Raw genomic sequence first — 24,289 nt, 5'->3', positions numbered from 1 at the left:
CGCCCCCCCAGCGGTGTTTTTTTTTATATATATACAAAGTCAGCTTATTGCCCCCACAAACCGGGTCCTCATTTTACCTACCTCAAAAGGATGGAAGGCTGAGTCAACCTTGAGCCTGGTGAGATTTGAACTTGCAGTAATTGCAGGCAGCTGGTGTTACTTAACAGTGCTTTAGTCTTCTGCGCCACCAAAGCTCTTATGACATTTTTTTTGCAGCAGTTGTAAAATAAATGCAGTGGTCATAAAGCAAATCAATTCAATCCTATGGGCCGTTTTTTGTCAAACAGACCAACAAGGCAGGAAGCCGTCAGAAAAGTTGTAAATTCTGATCATGTGACCATGGCCATTAAAGCGAGCTGGCTGCCAACCACCTGAAATGTGGTCATGTGACCACAGGAGGGGGGGAGAGGGAGGGGAAAGGTTCCACCATTGAACTTCGGAACTGGGTTGTAAGTACTATCATTTCAGCGATATTTCCTTACCTAAATGGAGAAATGGAATGAGCACAGGTAGGCAAGAAAGCAGTGTGGGGGTGGTGAGAGTGACTTCTGACTTCCTGCCAGCTTCCCCATTGATTTTCCTTGCAGGAAGCCGGCAGGAAGTGTTGAAAATGATGACCATGTGAATGTGGCAGTGCTGCAGCTGTGAAGCAGCCACAAACTTTGCTAAATCTCAATCCCTTGGGAGTCATAGATTCTGTATGTTACCCCATTTGAGGTAAAGGTAAAGGTTCCCCTCGCACATATATGCTAGTCGTTCCTGACTCTAGGGGGCAGTGCTCATCTCCGTTTCAAAGCCGAAGAGCCAGCGCTGTCCGAAGACATCTCCGAGGTCATGTAGCCGGTATGACTCAACGCCAAAGGCGCACGGAGCACTGTTACCTTCCCACCAAAGGTGGTCCCTATTTTTCTACTTGCATTTTTTACGTGCTTTCGAACTGCTAGGTTGGCAGAAGCTGGGACAAGTAACGGGAGTTCACCCCGTTACACGGCACTAGGGATTTGAACTGCTGAACTGCTGACCTTTCAATCGACAAGCTCAGCCCCTAAGCCACTGAGCCACCGCGTTCCTCCATTTGAGGTACATTGATTCAAAAATTGTTGCCCTACGATGCACCATTTCACACAATTGGAAGATGGCAAACAATCAGACAACAGAACACAAGTTTTCATCAAACGCCTATTTAGAAGCCTTTCATATCTTCACCCCAATGATTATTTTGTGGCATGCTATGATATTCTTAAGACAAAATCTTGACTGACCACGTCTCTCCCTCAACTCTGTTATTTAGAACTTCTCTTGATGAAATTTCTAGACATGCTGGTTACCTGTAAAACAAGCCAGAATGGATGATAAAAGTATTGAACGCAAGCAGATTTTCCAGTCTCTTTTTCTGTAGGAGTCCCTCCTCTCTCCTCCTGAACCTACGATGTTTAGCATGCTAGTTTATAGTGCAGGACATAGGATGGGGCCGCACCAACTCTGAATTGTCCCCCTTTTTTAGTCCAGTATGTAGGGCGTACCCCCCCCATGATTAATGGTGCAGTCTGTTACGCCAGCCCAGAAAATTGGGATGAGTAACTCCACGTTTCACTTTTTTTTTTACTGTGTCCCAGAGGAGGGTTTCAGCAGGTTCTGACCAGTTCTGGAGAACCGGTAGTGGAAATTTTGAGTAGTTTGGAGAACCCGTAGTAAAAATTCTGACTATCTCTGCCTCCCAATTTTCTCTGCCTCCCAAATCCCAGCTGATCAGGAGGAAATGGAGATTTTACAGTATCCTTTCCCTGCCATGCCACGCCCACCAAGCCACACCCACAGAACCAGTAGTAAAAAAATTTGAAACCCACCACTGCCCTGTCCTTTGCATTGGTACAACCACACCAGGGGTGAAATCTAACAGGTCCTGACAAACCGGTAGCTGAAAATTTGAGCAGTTCAGAGAACCGGTAGCAGGAAATTTTGAGTAGTTGGGAGAACCGGCAAATACCACCTCTGGCTGGCCTCAAGGTGGGGAGGGAATGGGGATTTTGCAGACTCCTTCCCCTGCCACGTCCACCAAGCCACACCCACGAAGCCACACCACGCCCACGAAGCCACGCCCACAGAACCGGTAGTAAAAAAAATTGGACTTCACCACTGAACCACACACACACACACACACACCCTCCATTCACGGGGCTCATTAAACAAGCGGGGCTGACTCAGCCAGGGCAAAGGTGCCGGGTTGCCCGCAGGCAGAAGACGGGGTTGAACGAAGAGCGAATCACGAGTCACGGTGTCGTGGGAACGCGGCCACCTTCTTCGCTTAAACCGAACGAGAGCGGCTGTTAACCAGGAAAGCGAGGAGGAGGAGGAGGAGCTTCGACCAGCCGCTCTGCTACCTCCAAAAGCGGGGAATAGCCAGCCAGCCGCGCCGCCCGGAGCAGAGCCAGCCCGGACTGCAAGGGAGGCGTCGTCGGGAACCGGTGGAAGCCTGCCGCGGAGCTCCTCCCTCCCGTTTCCCCGCCAGCCGTGCGGCAAGCAATCGGGGCGCCAGGAGCCGCCGCTGGGCGCCGCCTTCGCCTTCCTGGGCTGCGCGGAGGGGCGAAGGCGAGGCAAAGCCAAGCGCAAAGTGTGCCGGCGCCGCGCCAGAGGAGAGTCCCGCTCGCTCGCCCTCCCTGCCCGCCGGACTCCGAGCTTTCCGGGGAGCTCCCTCCGTTAGCCCAAGCGGCCGCAAAATGCCGCTCGCCCAGCTGGGAGCGGAACCTTGGCCCGAGGTGGAGCTGGTCGACATGGAGCTGGACGCGGCGGAGGTGAGCGGCGGGGCGGCCGGCCGAGGCGGGAGGGGATTTCCCCGGCGGCGACGGCGGCGCGTGGGAGGAGAGGAGCGGAGAGGAGCATCGCGCCTTCGCCCGACCTGACTTGCAGCCCCCCCCCCCCTCCTCGACTTTTCGGGCTGAGCCCCCTCCTCTCCCCCCGGGGCAGGGCTGGCTGAGCGGAGCCCCGAGCTTGCGGCTTCCAGCGCCGGGCTGGGACTACACCCCTCCGTCCTCCCACCCCCCCCAAAGCCCGGGAGGGTCGCTCTGGAGCCGCACCTGGCCGGAGAATAAGGCAGCCTCGAGCAGCCCGCGCGGTGCCCGGACCCCCCGCCCCTTCCCCCCAGCTCATTTAAGGACGCTGAGCGAGCGTGGCTTGGAAAAGAGCGGAGGCGGTGGCCGTCCCCAGCCCGTCCCCGGGGGCGCCGTTCATCAAGCGGAGGAAAAACACCGGAGATGGACACGTTATCTCTACTCTGCCCCCCCCCCCCAGCCCGGGGAAAGCGGTGTTTATGGAGCTCTCGGCAGCCCTGCTCCTACTTGCATCCCCCTCCCCAAAATAATAATAGCCCTTGGCCCCAAGCAACGTGCCGGCTTGCTTGCTTGTGCTGGGAAGCTATTAAAAGGGCACCGTCCCGAAGAGCTTTTCCTCCTAGTTAAAGTAATCCGAACCTCCTCCTTAATCCGATTAAGGAACGGCTTTCCGAAACCCCTCCGGAGCCTGCTCCTCGGGGAGGGGGGGGGGCTGGCTGTGCCTCCTCTTTGAAGGGAGTTGAGAAACCTGGCTGGGTGGTGATGCTGGCCTAGGGGAGGGGGGGGGAGAGAGGGAGGGAGGGAGGGAGAGAGGTTTCTTCTTCTTCCTGGCTCTGGGCTGGAGGAAACGGTCTGCTTGCCAGGGCTGGAGGACTGTTTTAAGGGGGGGGGGGCAGAAGAAGAAGAAAGGGGGGACCCCACCGGCAGGGTGAAGCAGCTCTGACTGCTTTTCTCCACCACCACTTTTTTTGGGGGGGTTAGACAGCAAGGAATGGCATGGGTAGGAAGGGGGGGACAGTCTTGGATCTAGGCTGCACCTCTGGGAGATCTAGACTTAAATCTCCAGGTCAGCTTGCTTTTCAGGAAGGGGGGGGTCTAGTCTTGGAGTTCCTTGTAGATGGCCAACCCTGTAATCTTGAAGGTTGGAAATAAAGTGTGGCTGGATTCAGGTAAAATGGTCCAAGCAGGTAGAAAAGGGAGAGAGAGAGAGAGAGAGAGAATCTTTGTTTCTACAAGGCACTCTATGTAAATGACAATAAATGTGAAAGGGCTATGAAATTGCTGCCGTGAAGAGATCTGGTGTGCCTTTATTCCCCTTTGCAAAGCCAGGTTGGATTCCCTCGACCTGCAAGACCGCATGTGGGATTGATCTCGCCCCGTGCGCCTTCCGATGTGCTGGGTTTTTAAACAACTGCAGTGTGGTCGGTGCCACCGAGCAGGCTTAGCAAACTGCAGGCTGCTGCAGACTCATTCTAAAGGACAAATGTAAAGAGAGGACAAGCATTTGATAAGGAACGGTGACTTGCAGGGAGTGGCGAGGCAGGAGAAAGTTGGCTGCCCGGATGCCTTAGGCTGGCCCATAAGATAAAGAGCGGAGTCAAAGTCCACAAATCTAGGCAGAGAAAACAATCTCTTCCAGATGTTTTGGACTGTAACTTCCATCAGCCCCAGCCATCACGACTCAATAGGAAGATCCAAGCATCTGGAAGGCATCTAGCTGAGTCCCTAACAGCAGCCATGAAGTTCTTGATAAGCATCCTCTGGTGCATAAGTAGGGATGTGAGAAGACGGTCTGGGAAACATCTGCGTCCCTTTGGTGATGTTTTCTGTGACAAGTGCAGGAAGCCAGCAGTGCTAGCAGGAAATTGTTGGGAACTGGATAAACCTCTCTCTTTAAATTTCAATAAGAAATCAGCCAAAACAAAAGTTCTTAGCACTGGGGACAACGTTGCCCTCAAGCTTTGGCCACGCTGGCAGGGGCTGATGGAAGTCCACTTTCCATTCTGAACGCAGCCCCGGTTCCTACTAATGAGCCTTTGGGAAGCAGAGGTAATGAGCCGATGGAAGAGAATGTCGGTTTCATCACTGTGCACTCTGAAACTCATTTTAAAACAGTAACATAAGGTCAGAATTAACTCTCAGGTTAACTATGATGTAGAAATAGGCAGAACAGGAACAAGCTGCCTTTGAAGGTGTTCAACTCCAAATGCGATATGGAGATTTCCACCTTCCGGGGATAGTGGCCTGTAGTTCCACGCGGCCGGAAGACTTTTAAAATGATATTAAAAGCTTTGTTGTTGTTGTTTTAAAAAAATACTCTCTTAGCTAAGTGTATGCTAAATGTAAATCATGCTTTATAAATCATAGTCTCTCAGCCAAACCTAAAAAGCCCTATTATGTTTTTGTATATGAACCTGGCCATTATGCTAATCACTCGGATAGGCATGTGAGATGAACCACAGATCCTCTAGCTTGTTAACCCTGGTTGGTGGTTCAGCTCTGATAACTGCTGTTAAAGAGTAAATTACAGTTCTTTCAAGGCTGTATGAAGTGTATCCTTCATTTTGCTGCGGAGTAATTATACACCTTGTGTGTGTCTCTATGCCTAGTTAGGTGTGCTTGCACACAGGATCAGCTATTGATCTTTCTAATGGCATTTTTATTCTCTCTCTCTGTGTACTGTTGTGATTTATTCATCATGGTTAGCTGGCTCAGTGCAGTAATCAAAGGAATTATTAAACTTCCTGCGCCGTAAAAGGGAAGGGAAGCAATAGGCTCTCACCCCACCTTTGTCCCCACTCGAAAAATATTTTGCTCCTCTGGGTTCTTTTCTGTGCTTGAAAAGAATAATGTTGCCTCATTAAAGCATTCAATCTCCTCACACATTTCAAAGGGAGCCTGGCAGACTCCAGGGCAGTGCGCAGTTTTATTAATTGTTTCTGAAACAATATTTCCCAGCCGCTGGGTTAACCTAAGGGTCAGGGGTCCCCAACCTTTTGGGGCTGGGGGATTAAATTTGGAATTTAGAAGCATCCCAAAATGGCATTCCAGGAGGGGGTGCAGCAGAAGATTGGCCCATTCATAAAACAGTTGTAATGAGACATCATTAAAGCAGAAAAGCTTCCTGCTACCCTCTCTAATTCCTCCCCCACCACCACCAACGTATACCTCTTCCTTGTTTTTATTTGTTCTTTTTCTGGGCAAGTGGGCACCCTTCCAAGAAAATCCTGGGTGCAATTACCTGCTATTTTTATTATTATTATTATTATTATTATTTTCTAAGCAACCCCTTGAAGCACGCAAGCACTTTTGCAAGTAAAAGCTATGCTGGAAGCTTCATCATGTTTGCTTTAAACATTGTTTAATTTAAGAAACCAGGGTGAAGCAAGGGACCTGGCACTGCTGGTTGGAGAATTCTGGGCAGATGAGTGCCCCCAGGACCCTGTTGGGGATCTAGGCCTTGGGCTAATTGTGCACCAAAGTAGAGAAATGCTTTTCAATCGTCGTCATTTTAAGATGTGTGGACTTCGACTCCCAGAATTTCCCCGCCAGCTTAACAACCGTGTTACTAAGTTAACAACTGCAATGATTCGCTTAACAGCTGTGGCAAGAAAGGTCGTAAAATGGGGCAAAATCCACTTACCGGTAACTGTCTTGCTTAGCAACATAAATTTGGGCTCAATTATGGCCATAAGTTGAGGACTACCCTGTTTCCCCAAAATTAGACATCCCCTGATAATAAGCCCAATCAGGCTTTTGAGCACATGGCAATAAGGCCAAGCACTTATTTCAGGGTTCAAAAATATATAAGACAGGGTCTTATTTTCGGGGAAACATGGTACCTGTAGGATTCTTTTCTTGATGCCAACACCATCCAAGAGCCATGCAAAGTGTGTAAATCTGTTAGGCTTGGGTAGGTACGCCTCAGGGTGCCATCGGCCAGACAATGTCGGCTGGCGACCCCCAGGGAGAGAGCCTTCTCTGTGGCGGCACCTGCCCTCTGGAACGACCTACCCCCAGAGATACGCACGATACCAGACCTCTGGACTTTTCGTCGGGCCCTGAAAACACATCTTTTCCACCTAGCTGGGCTGGCTTGATCCCATCCCTTCAATTTTAATTTGTAATTTGTTTTAACCCAGGTTGTTTTAATTGGATAGCCAAATTATTTAATGTTTTTAAATTGCTTTTAAATTTTATATGTTATGTTTTACCATGGCTGTTCACCGCCCTGAGTCCTGTTGGAGAAGGGCGGTATACAAATTAAATAAAATAAAATAAATAAGGTAGAATAAGAGAATCCATTTCATCTCAGACTAGTTTTCTGCCCACTAAAGAATGGGTAGATAACATTTCTACTCCAGGATGATGAAAAAATTCTTTCAGGAGTCCTTGGTCCTCTCTGAGCTTGGTCGTTTTCTTGCAGACATTTCATTATCCAAACTAGGTAACGTCATCAGTCTAGTATGGTGTGGGCTTTTCTCTCATCTTATATTCTAGTGCAGGCCTCCTCAAACTACGGCCCACGGGCCGGGTATGGCCCGTCGCAGCCATTAATCCGGCCCGCATGGGACCACCAGGCCGCCCTGTTCACATCGCCCCACCGGCCCCCACCTATCTTCTGGAGGCCAAGGAGGCCAAAAATGGGATGCACAGAGGCCCCGGGAGGCCAAAAACGGGCCTGTTTTTTGCCTCCCCAGCCTAGAGAGAGGGGGGGGAGGGAAGGAGACACACACACACAAGCAGAAGTCTCTCACCCCCCCCCTCCCAGGCAGCTACATCCCTTCACTAATCTGCTTTCCACCCCCAGGAGCATAACAAATTGAAGTTTAAATTGTGTGTATTGTTTAACGGACTGCTAAATTGGCCATGACCACCCAGTCACATGACCACCTAGCCACACCCACCCAGCAGGTATGGCCTCCCCAACAGTCTGAGGGACCGTGATTTGGCCCCCTGTTTAAAAAGTTTGAGGACTCCTGTTCTAGTGGCTTGCCCGAACAGTGTTGTTGAGGTTAGTCTTAGTGGTTCTTTGCTTGGGCTGTTTACTATTGGCATCAGTCCAACAATCAAGGAGTAAATAATACCCCAATTGAGGAACTGCCAAACAAGGTAACAGTAAACAGCCCAAGTAAAGAACCTCTAAGACCAACTCCTCCAGTTGGTCATAGGGCAAGCCACTAGAATATAATCTGAGTGCAAACCCCACCCTCTTCTAGTACTGTCGATGTTACCTATTTTAGGTAATGAAAGGTTTGCAAGAAAGCTACCAAGCTCGGAGAGCACCAAGCACCCCCTCATTTCAACCTTGAGCTACAAATATTCTCCTTCATTGAAAAGTTCTTTGCTTTTTCCCCCCATTTCCACCTTGCCATCAGGTTTGTAGTGCTGACTGACTTGAGGCGAATAGCAAGACCTGGCAAAGTCAGGCCATATTCCTTTGCTATTTATCAAAAGCAAACAAACTCAACCAGGAAGCAAGAAAGGAAACATACTTTGGAGTTAACTGATGTACGATAAGTATTTTTTTTTTTAAAAAAAAGGTTAAACATATTTATTGCTTTGTTCCTCCCAACCACCCGCCCAGTAACAGCTTAATGGTGCCCTTTTCAGATAGGAAATCATGACCCTTAAATTGGCCCTTCTCCATAAGTGAAGTTATAAGAGCAAATCTTTACACAGAATGAGAGTGATACACACTTTAAATGCCTCGTCCTCACATGACATCAGAACCATATCAGCCTCCTAAGTTAGATCAGACAGGAAACACAAAAGATGAACAAATTCATATTATTAGAATATGAACAGAAACTTGCAAGCCTGAAAGTACAAAACTCCCACTGTCTCTCTTTACCACCTCGTTACTTAGGGTGTATCCTTTCTTAAGTTTCTTTCTTGCCCATTACTCATTTGTCGGCTCCTCTTCCCTTTTATCTGATTATTTCCTGGGCAGCTTTCTCTTCCTTCCATCTTCCAAGGTCATTCTCACATTCCATTACAAACTAATAGCTGTCTTCACAGTTATAGGTAGAATCTGAACACTCTGGCAGGGAGCCTGGTGTAAGATAAGTATGGGAAGCCAAAAAAATGACTTGGGTTCTCGGGGGCTCAGCAGATAACAGGTGTGGGATTAGCAGGATAGGAAAAAAGCTGTTTGCCTGCAAGAACCATCAGAGTCATTTGGCAGAGGTAAACACACTTTAGGCTGTCAGTGCATACATACATCTTTTTAATATCCCCCACTTTAAATAAACCACATAGAGTGGTATCTCAGTACTTGTCCTTAATTGGTTCCGGGAGGCACGTAGAGTACTAAAAAGGACGAGTACCAAACAAATCATGTGACTTGGCATGTGACCTTTTGTTTTGGTCAGGAAGGACTTCCTATCTGCCCCTTTTCCGATGTCAGCAACATTTCCAGCATGGCCGACTTCCTGTCCGCCCTCTGTGGCTGTCCCTCACTTCCTTTTACAGTGACCATTCCAGCATGGCTGACTTCTTGCCCACTCTCTGCCGTTGACCCCTCCCCCACACTTCCTTATGCAGTGCCTCAAGTACCAAACAAACAACAACAACAACAACAACAACTATAATAATAATAATAATTTTATTTCTATACCGCCCTTCTCCTGAAGGACTCAGGGCGGTGTACAGCCAATTTAAAAACACAAGACAAAACAATGATTAAAAATTAAAATAATTAAATAGATTTGGCCCGGTTTAAAACCCCGAAAATTTAAAATACCCCAATTTAAAATTATTATATTGATAGCCCGGCCTGGCGGAACAACAGGGTCTTCAGTGCGCAGCGAGACACCCGGAGGTCGGAGATCTTACGCATTTCTGGGGGCAGTTCATTCCACAGGGCTGGGGCTCCCACAGAGAAGGCCCTCCCCCTGGGTGTCGCCAGCCAACATAACTTGGCTGATGGCACCCTGAGGAGACCCTCTCTGTGGGAGCGAACTGGCCGGTGGCAGAAGACGGTCTCGAAGGTATGACAGGACAACATTTTCACGTCAAAATGCATTGAGTACCAAATTCGACGAGTTTCGAAGCAGCCTAGTATCCAGGTACCATTGTATTGAGAAGTGTACTGTGCCAGTACTCCTTTTCCTCTCTTTAGTGGGTTCATGTTTTTTTAAAAGAAAGCATTGTGAAAATCTAGGGGACTTTCAGAGATTACAAAGTTTGCGGATATTCTGAAAGTAAAAAAGCCCGTCCTGTATCAGTTTCACTGTTAGAGAGCATTGGCACGTGCAATTTCTACACCAGCAGCTTTAAAATTGTGATAATTGGAGAACTGAGAATAAATTATTCTTAGAATGTCTTGGGAAGTGTTGAGTTATGGTAGCCACAGGCTTTATCCTGTGACTTTATCCTTAATGCTAAACCATACGTTGTGGAGCCCACAGTTGGCTGCATTCATACAACATATTAAACCAGAAACCATGGTTTTCAAACTATTCTGTTTCCTTGCCTTAAGAAAAATATAATTAGTATGTATAGGCGGCCTGTGAAGCCCAGTTAGGAGCTTTCTAATAAGAGTCCATTAAGCAACCATGACCAGGCTAAGAGGAAGAGGAGGAGGGCAAGCACCGGTGTCCCAATACATCTCAGGGTCACTCAGGGCATGGGTGACCATGCCAGCCAGCCCACCCTCATATCCTGTAATTCAATGTTTGTTATACCATAGCATATTTTGGGATGCTTTCTCAGTGCTCTAAAATAGCAACGAGCTCTTCGTTTTGTCATGTTAATGTATTTGTAGAGTTCCAACTTACTCAGAGCTTATGCATAGTAGGTGAGCTGGAAGTGCCTTCCCCCTTCCCAAAATGCAGGTGCTTCTCTGCCCAAATAGATTTGTGACGCATATTTTGAGTGACAGGGAGCCGCAGCAGAGGGGTGAGTCACATGCGGCTTCGGAGCCAAAGGTTGCTGACCCCTGCACTAGCCCATAGACAAGGAACTACATTGTGGTTTGGTGCAGTGTGCGAATTCAGCCAAGAGTCTGCTGATTTGATCCCAAGGTGACTGTTTTTTGTAGTCTATTCCTTTATAGACTGGACCAGGCTTGGCTCCTTCAGTGATGACTGTGAGGCTAAGAGCTTGTTAATAAGGTTCTTAATTGTTTTCATGTGCTGTTAGCCACCCAGATTTGGGTTTGCAACATGGGTGGCCCTAAAAATGGATTACGTAATATATAAATAAATGAAAATAAGAGCTGGTGAGGTTAACAGCCATGGGGATGCCGTACAATAAGGACGCACCAACTGTTTCTCACTCTGAAAAATCAGAAACTCTTAATTTGTTATGCTGTAAAGTGGAGAGAACGAGGAGTAGAATCTGAACTTTGGAACTGCCATAGGCATGACTTGAATACTTGAATTTGTAATTTTGGCTTCCTGTTTTATTAAGGGTTTTTCTTCTAAGTATTGTATCCGCAGTGACAATCTCAGCAGAGCTGTGTCCTTGACTCTCTGGCTGCAAGCCTTCTGGTGGGAATATCACCTGGAGAAGCCTGACAGTGACCATGTTAAGCTCCTGTCTGTGCAAATTTGATTTTTTAGCATCTCCATCTTAAAATTATTTTATATATCAGATCACAAACTTTGCTTGAAATTACAAGCAGGACACTAACCCCCCCCCCCCCGGGAAAGAAAGGATATTATATTTCCAGTGGCTTAGGTTAAGTGGCTGGCTTGGTTTCCTCTTCCGGTGGAAATGTTTTGTTTTATGATTGAGTAAATAGCTCCAAGAGAAGTTAATCCTGACCCATTTGGGGTTTATTCATTAATCCCACAAGTCAAGAGGGTTGGTGTGTTTTTGGCAGGATGCAGCCCTGATACTTCAAACTCTTGAGTTTCATCTGCCTTGTCTAGACTTTGAACCTTTCCAAAACTTATACACCTGCCAATATAAATACTTTAATAATGAATTTACTAAAAGCAAATAATCGGTATTCTAAATAACAGGCACAAGAGCCTGAAGAACAGCATTATTGATCTGTTTGGTTAAGCAATGTTTAATACGCTTCTTCGTTCAAATGAGGAAAAAAAAATCATTTTCTCATTTGAGATAAATGTTTTTAAATCTAAGAAACAGATGAATCTGTTTCCCAGCCAGCTTCTGATAAGCCAAGTCAATGGGAGAAGCCAATTCACTTATTAACCGCGTGATTCACTTAACAACTGCAGGGATTTGCTTAACAACTGTGGGAAAAAGGTCATAAAATGGGGCCAAACTCACTTAACAGCTGTCTTGCTTAGCAGTGGACATTTTCAGCTCAATTGTGGTCATAAGTCAAGGAATACGGTGTTTTTGGTGTTTGCAGTACTGCGAGTTCAGTATGTCGGATTGACAATCAAAGTCTGTGAGTGTATTCTGTGGGAGTATTCTGGAGAAGGATATCTGAGCTTGCGGAGACATTTCATTACCCAAACTAGGTAGCATTGCCAGATCGACTGATGACGTAACCTAGTTTGGTAATGAAACATTTGTAAGAAAGGACCCCTTATTTCAACCCTGAGCTACAGATATTTTTCTTTATAAACATTTTTTTTAAAAAAATTGGAGAGCATTTGACAATAAACATTGCCTAAAAGGCACTGACACTTTTGAGATCTCCTTTCTGTAGTTTTGATTGTATATTGGTAACTCCAGGAGAATACACTTGAGTTCCTTCAGTGTTCTCCTTGCAGCAATCCCTGTTACCCATCAAAGAACAGACCAGTGCAAAGAGCAAAACACATTCTCATTTTCTCTCTCTCCCCCTCCCTCTCTCTCTCACACACACAAACCACATGCCCCAACTATACTACTGACCTTGATGCATACTTCCTCTGTAATGTGTATCCGTTTTGTGCTGCTGCAATTGTCAGAGGATTTCCTAAAGTGCTCTGGCCAGAATATTTGGAACAAGCTGAAAATCTTCCTTTACAGATCCCAAAGCTCCCTCACTTTATCTGTGGAGTTGTTTTTAGAAATTCATTTGTCACATAAATTGAATTCTTTTGGTCTGCACTTGTGCCCCTGTGAATCAACCCTTAACAAAAACTGCTGTGCTTTGCACATGACATAATACAACCTAATATCTCAGTCTCCGGGGACATTTGAACATAGCTTGATTCCTCCAGGTCTGTGCAGTATAAAATGTTCTTTTAGATTTACAGGGATCGGCTTTCTCTCCATGGGCAGGATTGAGAGATGACAGTCCTGCTTCAGTGTAGGTTTTAATGAGTTTCTGATCCTAATTCATGGCCCTGCTCACTTGCCCTGGATCAAATTGTATTTCTGCTGTTGAAATACGCTTCCAAGTTGATGCAAGAAGTCAAAACAGTTGCATGAGGATATGCCCAAAAGCAGAACTTAAACCGATCAACCTAGTTAAACGTGTTTAAAACGGCTTTGCAAACAAGTCACTAAAACCTATGCCCAAATATGTTTGTTGATTTCCCTGTCTACTTTCTGCAAAAATTCTCTATGATTCTGTCTTGCCACAAGAGACCAAGTATTTATTTAAGTATCCAACATCAGCAAATTTAAGACCGGTGGACATCAACTCCCAAAATTCCCCAGCCAACTCCCAGAATTCCTCTCCATAATGAAGAATGTTAGGAACTGTTGATAGAGCTCATCAGCATCTGAAGGTCCCACTTTAGCATTAAGTGACATGCAGGTAGTCCTCAATTTATGACTGCAATTGAGCCCAATGTTTCCACTGCTAAGCAAAACATTTGTTATGTGAGTTTTGCCCCATTTTACGACCTTGCCACAGTTGTTAAGCAAATCACTGCAGTTGTTAAGTTAGTAACACCTTTGTTACTTGACTTTGGCTTCCCCACTGCCTTTGCTTGTCCGAAGGTTGCAAAAGGGGATCACATGATCCCAGGACACTACAAATACATGGCAGTTGACAAGTGCCTAAATTTTGATCACATGATTACAATCATGCATTGGAAGTGTGAAAAACGGTCATAGGTCACATTTTTTTCAATGATGTTGTAACTGAACGGTCACTAAAATGAATTGTTGTAAGTCGAGAGCTACCGGTACCAAGTACAGTATTCAGGACTACGTTGGGCTTGCCTCTGTAAACTCAAGATATTTCATGCATTGTTTCCTTGGGACCTTGATTACATCCATAATTTGGGCAAAGTAAAACATATTGTTATCTCTATAGCAGGGATCCCCAAACTCGGCAGCTTTAAGACTTGTGGACTTCAACTCCCAGAATTCTCCAGCCAGCTATCCTATGCTGGCTGGAGAATTCTGGGAGTTGAAGTCCACAAGTCTTAAAGCTGCCAAGTTTGAAGACCTCTGCTCTATAGAGTCTCAAAGTTTAAACCAGAGATGGGCAACCTATGGACTGAATGTAGCCCCTTCATTTGGAGCCCCATCTATCTTCCTATGGCGGACTGCTGAAAATTGGCAATGCAATTTCCTCCTGCTTTCAGTCTGGAAAAAAAAAAAGTAAGCAAATCTTCATAAAGGTTTTGCACGCTTAAAACATCCTTTGCAAACTTTCAGTTGCTGTAAAAAATGATTCCGCACTCGTCTATAAGCTTCTTAAGTTCTCCACAAACTTCAGGACAGATGGCATCTCTGATTTTGTAACATTGGCTTTTAAGGTTTGGTTCAACAGTGGGGCAATAAATATTCCCTATTTTGGAGTTGCAGGACCTTGTGTATTTATATACGTCTAAAACACTGCCTGTTTAGAACCTTCATTGGCCAAAACAGTGCATCCTAGGGCAACAATTTTTGAATCAACATACTGGTACCACTGGTTATTTGAAAGAATTCATCCAAAATCCAGGACCCAAGACTGCTATGGGATTGAAGTTTTGCAAAATTGGATCTACTTTCAGTATCACCATTCCGTCACACCACTGTAATCAGCCCCAATGATATGATCATCATTTCCAATACTCCCTGCCAGCTTCCCATAAGGAAAGTCAGTGGGGAAGCCCACAGGAAATCAAAAGTCATTCCTCACTGGCTTTTTGCCTGCCCAGGTTTCTGTTTGTTTCTCTGTTTAAGTAACGAAATTATTCTGAAACGATGTCCCAATAAGTTATGGGATGTCTAATGTTTATTAGGAACTTAATTTTTTCCTTCTCCTTTCTCTACAGAAGAAAAGGTGTGTTTCAGTGGTGAAATCCAAATTTGTTTACCGGTTCTGTGGACGTGGCTTGGTGGGCATGATGTGGCTTGGTGGGCATGGCTTGGTGGGCGTGGCAGGGGAAGGATACTGCAAAATCTCCATTCCCACCCCACTCCAGGGGAAGGATACTGCAAAATCCCCATTCCCTCCCCACTCCTGAGGGAAGGATATTGCAAAATCTCCGTTCCCACCCCACTCTGGGGCCAGCCAGAGGTGGTATTTGCCGGTTCTCTGAACTACTCAAAATTTCCACTGCCGGTTCTCCGAAGTGCTCAAAATTTCTGCTACTGGTTCTCCAGAACCTGTCAGAACCTGCTGGATTTCACCGCGGGGGGTGTGTGGTTGTTTTTTTGAAAAATTCCACTACTGTGCAACTTTAGAATTAGAGGAATCTAAAGGGAAAACTTCCCATTATTTCTTTCTTTTTCACTAACACCTCCAGCTGTCTTATACATGCTCACTGAAATGAATATTAGAGTCCCGCAGTGTTTTAACAAATTTAGTGAACCATAATTCAGGGAGATTAGCAGCACACAGCACAGAGAGGTAAGCCAACATAGAGCTAACCACACAAAAGTGTGTGGTTTTGTTTCAGAATACTTCAAAGCAACTGGAAATTTACATTTCTAAAAGTTATTTTTATATATAATTTTCTCTTAAAAATGAATTAATTTTTTTTTCAGCAGAATGAAATCAATATAAATTTCAAATTGAAAAAAGGGACAGAGAAAAATAATAAGAAAGTGAAAAAGAAATAAAACAAGAAATAGAAAAGAAAAAAAGTAATAAAGAAGTAACTTCTAATTTTAAAATAAGTTATAAGTACATTTATATTTTACACAGTTCCTAAGGTTACATCATAATTTCCTTCTCTCCTTAATCTACTTTTCTTATCATCAAATCCATAAATCACCATTTTTTCCTTGTTTCAGGAAAAAGTCCATAAGGCAGTTCCAGTCATTAATGTAGTTGTTGATCTTTCTTTAAGCAAGCAATTTTGCCACTGCTGCTAGTTCCGCCATTTTCACCAGCCATTCCTCCATTGTGGGTATTTTTTCCCCATTTTTTCCCACATATAGTAATCTTGCAGCGATGATTGCAAAGCGGTATCTCGGTACTCAACTTTCAAGTTTGGTACATGAAACATTTTGACATGAAAATGTTATCCCAGTACTCGGCGTTTGTTTAGTACTCAATGTGTTGCGATAGGAAGAGGGGGAAGTTGTGGAGAACAGACAGGAAGTTGGCCATGCTGGGAAGATCGCTGCAAAAGGAAGTGGGGTACAACCACAGAAGGCAGACAGGAAGTTGGCTATGCTTGGAAGGTCGTTGACAAAAGAAGTCCTTCCTGGCCGAAAGAAAAGGTTTCATGGTATGGTTGGTTTGGTACTCGTCCTTTTTAGCACTTGTCGCACTTTGTGGAACCAATTAACGGCGTGTACCAAGGTGCCAATGTACATAAAAATAATCTTCCAAGGCTTATGTATAAGTCTGGAATCCAGAAATTTAACAGCCAATTGCCTTAAATTTTACTTCCCATTGAATACAGATAACCCATGACTTACCATGTTTCCCCGAAACTAAGACCTTTCTGGATAATAAGCCCAATCAGGCTTTTCAGCGCATGTGTTAAAATAAGCTGCCTACCAAATAAGTCCCCCACCAACTACTTCCATGTATGCGCAGCTGATCCTGCCATTTCCTCTGGTTGCTTGCTGCGCAACCAAAATGAGTTGAAGTGAGGCCGGAGGGGAGAAAGAGGGGGGAACATGCCTTCCCCTCCCTGTTCTTCGCGCCGGTTGAGTGGCTGGCCGCCGCTGCTCTGATGTGATCCTCCGCCGCCACTGCCTCGTGGAGCAGGACTCTGCAAGGCTTGTTGTGCCTTTGCACGAACGAACGGCAGCACCACCACGAGCTTCATCATACCAGCACAGCTGGTGTCCTGCCACTCGCAGCTGCGCTGGTATGTCAAACCTCACGGCCGTGCTGCCCTTCATGTGTGCAAGGCCCCAAGCCTTGCAGAGTCCTGCTCCACGAGGTGGTGTGGGCGGTGCGATGAGTCTCATAAAGACTCATTTCTGATAGGTGAGGCGGAGGAGAACTGAGAGGCATAGAGTGAGACATGGCTCCCCTTGCCTTCTCTTCTGCCCCCCTCCCCCTTCGCCAGGCATGGCAGGGCTCCTGCCCCTTGCTTAGCCACCCGTCCCCTTTAGGGATGCAATTTGGGGATGGCAAGTGGGGCGGGCGAGAAGCGGGATGGGCATCTTATCTTTCCAGCTCTGTTGCATTCCTCGCCGCTGTGTCCAGGGAAACATGTTGTAAAAGAAAACTTCTTGCGAGTTCGAGAAGTTTGATTGAACTCGCGAGAAGTTTTCTTTTACAACATGTTTTACAACATGGAAACAACGCCGAGGAACGCCACAGAGCCTGAAAGGTAAGGCGCATGTCCCGCTTCTCGCCCGCCCCACTTGCCACCCCAGAATTGCATCCCTAAAGGCGGTGGGTGGCTAAGCAAGGGGCAGGAGCCCTGCCATGCCCGGCGGTGGGGGGGCGGGAGAGAAGAGACGGCGAAGGGAGCCACATCTTGCTCCACGTGTCTTGCTTCTCCCCCGCCCCACCTGTCAGAAATGAGTCTTTGTGAAACTCATCCTGCCGCCACCTCATGGAGCAGGACTCTGCAAGGCTTGTTGTGCCGTTGTACGCACGAACGGCAGCACTGCCATGAGGTTTGACATACCGCCGTAGCTGCGAGCGGCAGGATGCCAGCTGTGCCGGTATGATGAAGCTTGCGGCGGTGCTGCCGTTCGAGTGTGCAAAGGCACAACAAGCCTTGCAGTCCTGCTCCATGAGGCAGCGGCGGCGGGGGGACACATCAGAGCAGCGGTGGCCAGCCACTCAGCCGGCGTGAAGAACAGGGAGGGGAGGCGGTAGCGATGACAGAACATCTAGTCCCAAACTCGCCGACCCCTCCACCCCAAAAATAATAAGACACCCCCCCCCCCAATAATAAGGCCAAACCCTTATTTCAGGCTTCAAAAGAAAATAAGACCCTGTCTTATTTTTGGGGAAACACGGTACAACTATTCATTTAATGACTGTTCAAAGTTACAATGACACTGAAAAAAGTGACACACACTTCTGACCACTGCAGCATCCCCACAGTCACACAATCAAACTTCGGTTGCTTGGCAATGGTTGCAGGGTCCTGGCATCCTGGATTGTCATTTGCAACCTTCCTAGGAAGCTTCTGGGAAGCCAAATCCATGGGAGAAGCCAGATTCCCTTAGCGGTTGCACAATTCACTTAACAACTGTAGTGATTTGCTTAACAACCATGGCAAAAAAAAGGTTGGAAAAAGGGGGATGACTCACTTAACAACTATCTTGTTTAGCAATAGAGACTTTGGGCTCGATTGTGGTCGTAAGTCGAGGATTGCCTACATGTAATTATTACCTGACAGGATAATTAGAGGAGCAACCGATTAAACACTTGGAAAAACTCTACATTCATATTAACTGCATTTAATTAATTTAATTTCATTTGAATCACATTTCAATAAATCAGATTTGGCCTTCAACTTAGTCCCACCCTTGGCTGAAGTACAGTTCTGCTTCTCGGTTTGTAAACATTGCAACCGGCACGATGAGAAAATTCCACTTTGGGTCTTTGGAATTGCAGGCTTCAGGAGTTCTTCTCTGTTTACACGAACAAGGGTTTGATGAAAAACTTACATAAACATCAAGGAGGGCAAAGTTTCAGCTTCTGCAGAGATCACACTTTAACAAGCTCAGGTTAATGGAGTATAAACTAGGATAAAGAAAAAAACAAGAACCCCAGTCCACAAAGAGGGTAGATGGAAGAATGATGGCCAGAATGTAGGTGGGCTAATAAATAATAGAAACCATTGATGTTAAACAGGATTTGGTGGTGTTGAAGGAAAGGTGAAACCAGCTGCTTCTTGCCTGTGGCTTCGGCATTCTTGTGAATATATTGCTTTCCTGCTCACTGAGGATATAAATGTTTAACTTGATTTTATTTAAGCGTTATTACCTTTTATTCCAACAACATGGGACAGAAGAAAGACTTACATTTGAGCTAATAGGGGATGAGAATTGGGTTAAAAACCCAGCTTGCTTTTCTATTTGTTAGTGCCTGATTTCCTGGGTGTAGGTCTTTCCATGTGGGTAGATCAAACTCTCCTCTTGTAAAGGATTTCTTTGATTGCATTCTCTCTGGTCCACCTGCCTTCCACAATGACCTCTTGCTGAAGAATTCTCTACAATATTTAACTTTTCAAGTAGCAAAGGAGAATCCTGCCCAGAATTATCAATAGGTTGAGTCATGGCAACTGGACGCATTTTTTTGTTGATTTGAGACATTTCGCTGACCATCAAAGCAGTTTTTTCAATCTGAATAAATTGATCAGGGTAGCGTTTCTCAACCTAGACATGTGGATTTCAATTCCCAGAATTCCCCAACCAGCCATGGGAATTCTGGGAGTTGAAGTCCACATGCCTTAAAGTTCTCCAGGTTGAGAAAAACTGGGTTAGGGAAATCTGAGTAGGCAGAAAGTTGTTGGAATGTGCCAACACCTACCATAGGGCCTGGGTATCTACGAGACCGCCTTCTGCCGCCAATAGCCTCCCACCGGCCAGTACGCTTGCACAGAGAGGGGCTCCTTAGGGTGTCGTCGGCCAGACAATGTCGGCTGGCGACCCCCAGGGGGAGAGCCTTCTCTGTGGCGGCACCCGCCCTCTGGAATGACCTACCCCCAGAGATACATATGATCCCGGACCTCCGGACTTTTCGTCGGGCCCTTAAAACTCACTTATTTCATCTAGCCGGGCTGGCTTGATCCCATCTTTTGGTTTTAATTTGTAATTGATTTTATTGGGGTGTTTTTAAATTGTGGGCTGAAATTATTTAATATCTTTTTAAAATTGTTTTAAATTTTGTATGCTATGTTTTACCTTGGCTGTTCACTGCCCTGAGTCCTGCTGGAGAAGGGCGGTATAAAAATCAAATCAAATCAAATAAATAAAAATAAACGTTTTCCCGAAAATACGACCTACCCGGAAAATGAGTCCTAGCCTGATTTTTTTTTTAGGGTGGGCCTAATATACGCCCTATCCCAAAAAGAAGCCCTAGTGAAGGGGGTGGCCAGCATAGGAGGCAGCCCTTCCCTTTCCTGGTCACCTCATGGCTGCTGGGCCCCTTAACCGTGGCCCGTGGATCAGCTGACCCAGCGAGGGCCAGGGGTTCTGTCTCTCTGGATGCCTAGAGATGTTTCCAGCGCACTCTTGCTAGCTCCAGCACTGCCCATGGCGCCAGGCAACCTTGCAGCCGAGGGCTCCTCTGTTCCGTAGCTCACCTTGTAGCAGCAGCAGCCGGGTAGAGGCGGGGGGGGGGCGGGGAACCAATTCTGATGGGCCGCATGGCTTTCTGCCTCATCGTAGCAGCAGCCAAAGCAACACCCCAGCTCCAGGTCTGGTGGAGCACAAACCGTGGTTGCCGCCTGCTCCATAGCCACAAGGTGAGCTGCAGAACAGAGTGTGAAGTTTCCGAAAGATGCCCTAATTAATTCATGAGCCATGAGCCGAATTTCAAAAGAAATACAGTCATTTATTAGGAGCACCATTTCGGCAATATTCGGATGCAGTTAGAACTAATCCCACGTAGATTTACGTTCCCCTATGACCCTGTCTCTCCCCTCCTCTCTGGCCATGTCATAAATCACATTCTCCAATTAACCACTTTGGCTGGCTGTGAAATCCAACACCCTCCTTCTGATTGCGGTCAGGAAGAATGTATGGAATGCACTTCAGTTAGGGAAATCAATCAGCTCTATCAGTTCGCCCTCCCTCCTGCTCATGGCAACTTGAAAGCTTTGCAAGTTGACACAGTGGGGGCCTCGGCTGCAAGGTTGCCTGGCGCCGTTGGCAGGTCTGGGGCTAGCAAGAGTGCGCTGCAAACATCTCCAGGCACCTGGAGAGACAGAACTCCCGAACCTCGCTGGATCAGCTGATCCGCAGTCCGCTGTTAAGGGGCCCAGCAGCCATGAGGTGACTGCACTCACCGCCTCCTGCACCTCAAAAAAAAAAAAAAAGATCTTCCCGAAAATAAGCCCAAGTGCTTATTTTCAAGCCTAAAAGAAAATAAGACCTGATCTTATTTTTCGGGAAACATGGTAACATTCTTAGGAGTATTCCCTCACCAACTAAAGCGCTTCTTCCCCAAAATTATGGCAATATGTCGATGGAGATTCTCTGTCATCCGGGTAGAATTTTGTCTGTAGGTAGAGTCATGGCAACTGGACTTCTTTTTTGTTGGTTTGAGACGTTTTGCTGCTCCTCCAAGCAGCTTCTTCTTCAGTCTGAACAAGTTGGTGAGAGGAATCTGAGTAAGCAGTGAGTCTACCTAAGAAATACCCCCAAGAATTTTAGGAGCTGACACATTCCAACGAGACTCTGCCTACTCAGATTCCCCTCACCAACTTGTTCAGATTGAAGAAGCAGCAAAACCTCTCAAACCAGGGGTGAAATCCAGCAGATTCTGACAGGTTCTGGAGAACCAGTAGTGGAAATTTTAAGTGGTTCGGAGAACTGGCTAATACCACCTCTGGCTGGCCCCAGACTGCGGTGGGAATGGAGATTTTGCAATATCCTTCCCCCAGGAATGGGGAAGGAATGGGGATTTTGCAGTATCCTTCCCCTGGAGTGGGATGAGAATGGGGATTTTGCAATATCCTTCCCCCAGGGGTGGGGAAAGAATGGAGATTTTGCAATATCCTTCCCCCAGGAGCGGGGAGGGAATGGGGATTTTGCACTATCCTTCCCCTGGAGTGGGGTGGGAATGGGGATTTTGCACTATCCTTCCCCTGCCATGCCACCAAGCCACACCACGCCCACAGAACCAGTAGTAAAAAATATTGAACTTCACCACTGTCTCAAACCAACAAAAAATAAGTCCAGTTGCCATGACTCAGCCTACAGCCAACTCTACCTGGTTGAGTGAGAATTTTCATTGGCATCTTGCCCAGAATCTTATCTACTGGGCAAATAATACTTTTAATCTTTCTTTCCCTCCCTCCCCCCCCTTCCATGATGTGGTGCAAACTGCTCTTTGGACTGGCTTAAGAGGAAAACCCAGTGAGATGTCAAAGGATTGGGGCAGTTGTCCATCTTTTGCACTGTTTGGGAACTCAGCAGCAAACATTGAAGCTTCCTTTTGCATTTCACTGATGTTGGTTGTTTCCCCCGCCTCCCCGAAGCAGGTTCAGGAGGAGGAAGAGATCATGTTAAAATGGCAAACATCCTAATGCCACAGAATTTCCCTTCCCCTCCCCACAACCTCTTGCAGTTGAGAATATGCTTCCTGCCCTTCCCTTGAACTGGCCTGACAGTCGGTTAGTCTCGGATAGGTTTCAGGATATAAAACTGACTTGCGGCAAAAGGAGATGAACATATGGGACTATTGTTCAGGATGCCTGCAAACCATATCTTCTTTCAGGATGTTCCATTCCATTCCATTCCATGCATATGCAATCTTTCTTTCTTTCTTTCTTTCTTTCTTTCTTTCTTTCTTTCTTTCTTTCTTTCTTTCTTTCTTTCTTTCTTTCTTTCTCTTTTTCTCTCTCTGGCTCTGGCTTTTTTCTCTTTCTCCCCCTTTCTCCTTTTCTCACATCCATAGACACCTCACAAATACTTCCTGAATACTTTTCACAAGTTGTCAGTTGACATTCTGTACCCATTAGGCTTGTACTGGTTTAATGGGCACAGAATGTTGAGTGACAGCTAACTGATCTATTTTGAGGGTTGTTCACTCCTTCCCTTTTACGTTTGCAATGCTTCTAGAAAAACATTAGGGTTCCTCTACCTTTCCCTCTGATTAGTGAGCCGTGACTACTTTCATGGCTGCATCCCCAGAATGGATTCGGTATGAGTATTTTGGATAAGAATAGGATTAGGTGCTTTCAGAACACCTCATCCAATCTGGTTCAATGTGAAGAATGGGCATGAGTTCCTCAGAGCAGCAAATCAGGCAGCTGTAGTAGAGAAACTATATTACAGGTAGTCCTTGGCTTACAACCATTCATTTAGCAATTGTTTGAAGTTACAGTGTCACTTAAAAGAGTGACTTGTGAACGGTCTTCACATTTAACAATTCTCATAGCATCCCTGTGGTCATATGATCAGAATTTGGGCAATTGACATGTATTTACAACAGTTGCAGCATCACTGGGTCATGTGATTACCATTCATGACCTTCCCAGCGGGCTTCTGACGACCAAAGTCAAGGGGAGAAGCTGGATTCACTTAACATCTGCATTTCACAGCAGTGGAAAGTCTGCTCCCAATTGTGGTTGTAAATCAAGGATTTGAAGCCAGAATAACTCTCTTAACTAACATTTGGCAATGCAGATCTGCACACTGACCAGGAGCTACAATCCTCCATCGGATGTCTGCCTAGGCAAGACACAAGGGCTGCATTCATATGTAGCAATGAACCAGACTGTTTAACTTAGTTAATTAAGTTGGGAATTAGCATTGTGGCTAATGCATATAGCCTACTATTGAAATAACTGCTAAACAAGCCAGAGAGAATTAGCTCAGTGCAAAAACAAGATGGGTTCATAATATTTTTTGTTGCTTTTAAAGATCACATCTTGCTGCAGCTTAGTCAGCAATAATTCTAGATCTGGAAGGCCCATGAAACTGTTCTTGGCCATTTCTCTTTTGTTGACCTGCTCACACGCAGCAAGAACTTTTGTGTGATGCCGTCTTGCTTGTTCTTATTTTCATTCAGCACATCAAAGTTGGGGCTTCCAGTTGTCTTTGATTTTTTTTCTAAAGTTGGCAGTTCAAACCAGTGACAGGTAAAACATGTTATTTCTACAGAAAGGACTTGAACTATGGATGTTTTCTTTAGGCTTGAAGCCAAAAAAGAATTAGGTACTTAAGATAGCTTGATTTTTTTTAATGCTGCGCCCCTTGGATGCTAATGGATGCTTGGCTCTTTCGCTTTGCAGAATGGACAGGCAGCTCCAGAGGAGAGAAAAGAGGCTTTGCCAAAGGTAAGACTCCAGATGTAAAAAAAATTTAAAAATAAAATTCTGCTCTTTATAGCACAATATTTCCTGCTCAATACATTTGGCCTGTGTTTGCTTGCCTGGTAAGGTTAAATCAAGCATACCATCCATATTTTTTTCTAATGTTTATGGTTTTAATAGATATTTGTATTACATTGTTTTATTAATGATGTTGTTTTAATTGGTGGTTGGGAGCTACCCAGAGCTCGA

At 45.9% G+C, this 24,289-nt stretch overlaps 1 protein-coding gene across 1 annotated transcript in view; it reads left to right on the top strand.

Moving 5' to 3' along the window:
• Nucleotides 1–2,669: 2,669 nt before the first annotated feature.
• Nucleotides 2,670–24,289, top strand: part of RPS6KA1 (ribosomal protein S6 kinase A1) — a 105,754-nt gene continuing 84,134 nt past the window's right edge. The window contains exons 1-2 of the mRNA XM_070950168.1: nt 2,670–2,792; nt 24,020–24,064. Of these exons, the coding sequence (XP_070806269.1) occupies nt 2,718–2,792; nt 24,020–24,064 (120 nt within the window). The 5' untranslated portion in view covers nt 2,670–2,717. The remainder of the gene's footprint in view (nt 2,793–24,019; nt 24,065–24,289) is intronic.

This window comes from Pituophis catenifer, unplaced genomic scaffold (assembly GCF_029215685.1).
Source record: "Pituophis catenifer annectens isolate HBS135680 unplaced genomic scaffold, rPitCat1.0.hap2 SCAF_9, whole genome shotgun sequence".
In the NCBI taxonomy this organism is placed as follows: domain Eukaryota; kingdom Metazoa; phylum Chordata; class Lepidosauria; order Squamata; family Colubridae; genus Pituophis; species Pituophis catenifer.
The sequence above is the reverse complement of the archived record's forward strand: the minus strand, read 5'-3'. Positions and strand labels throughout refer to the sequence as shown.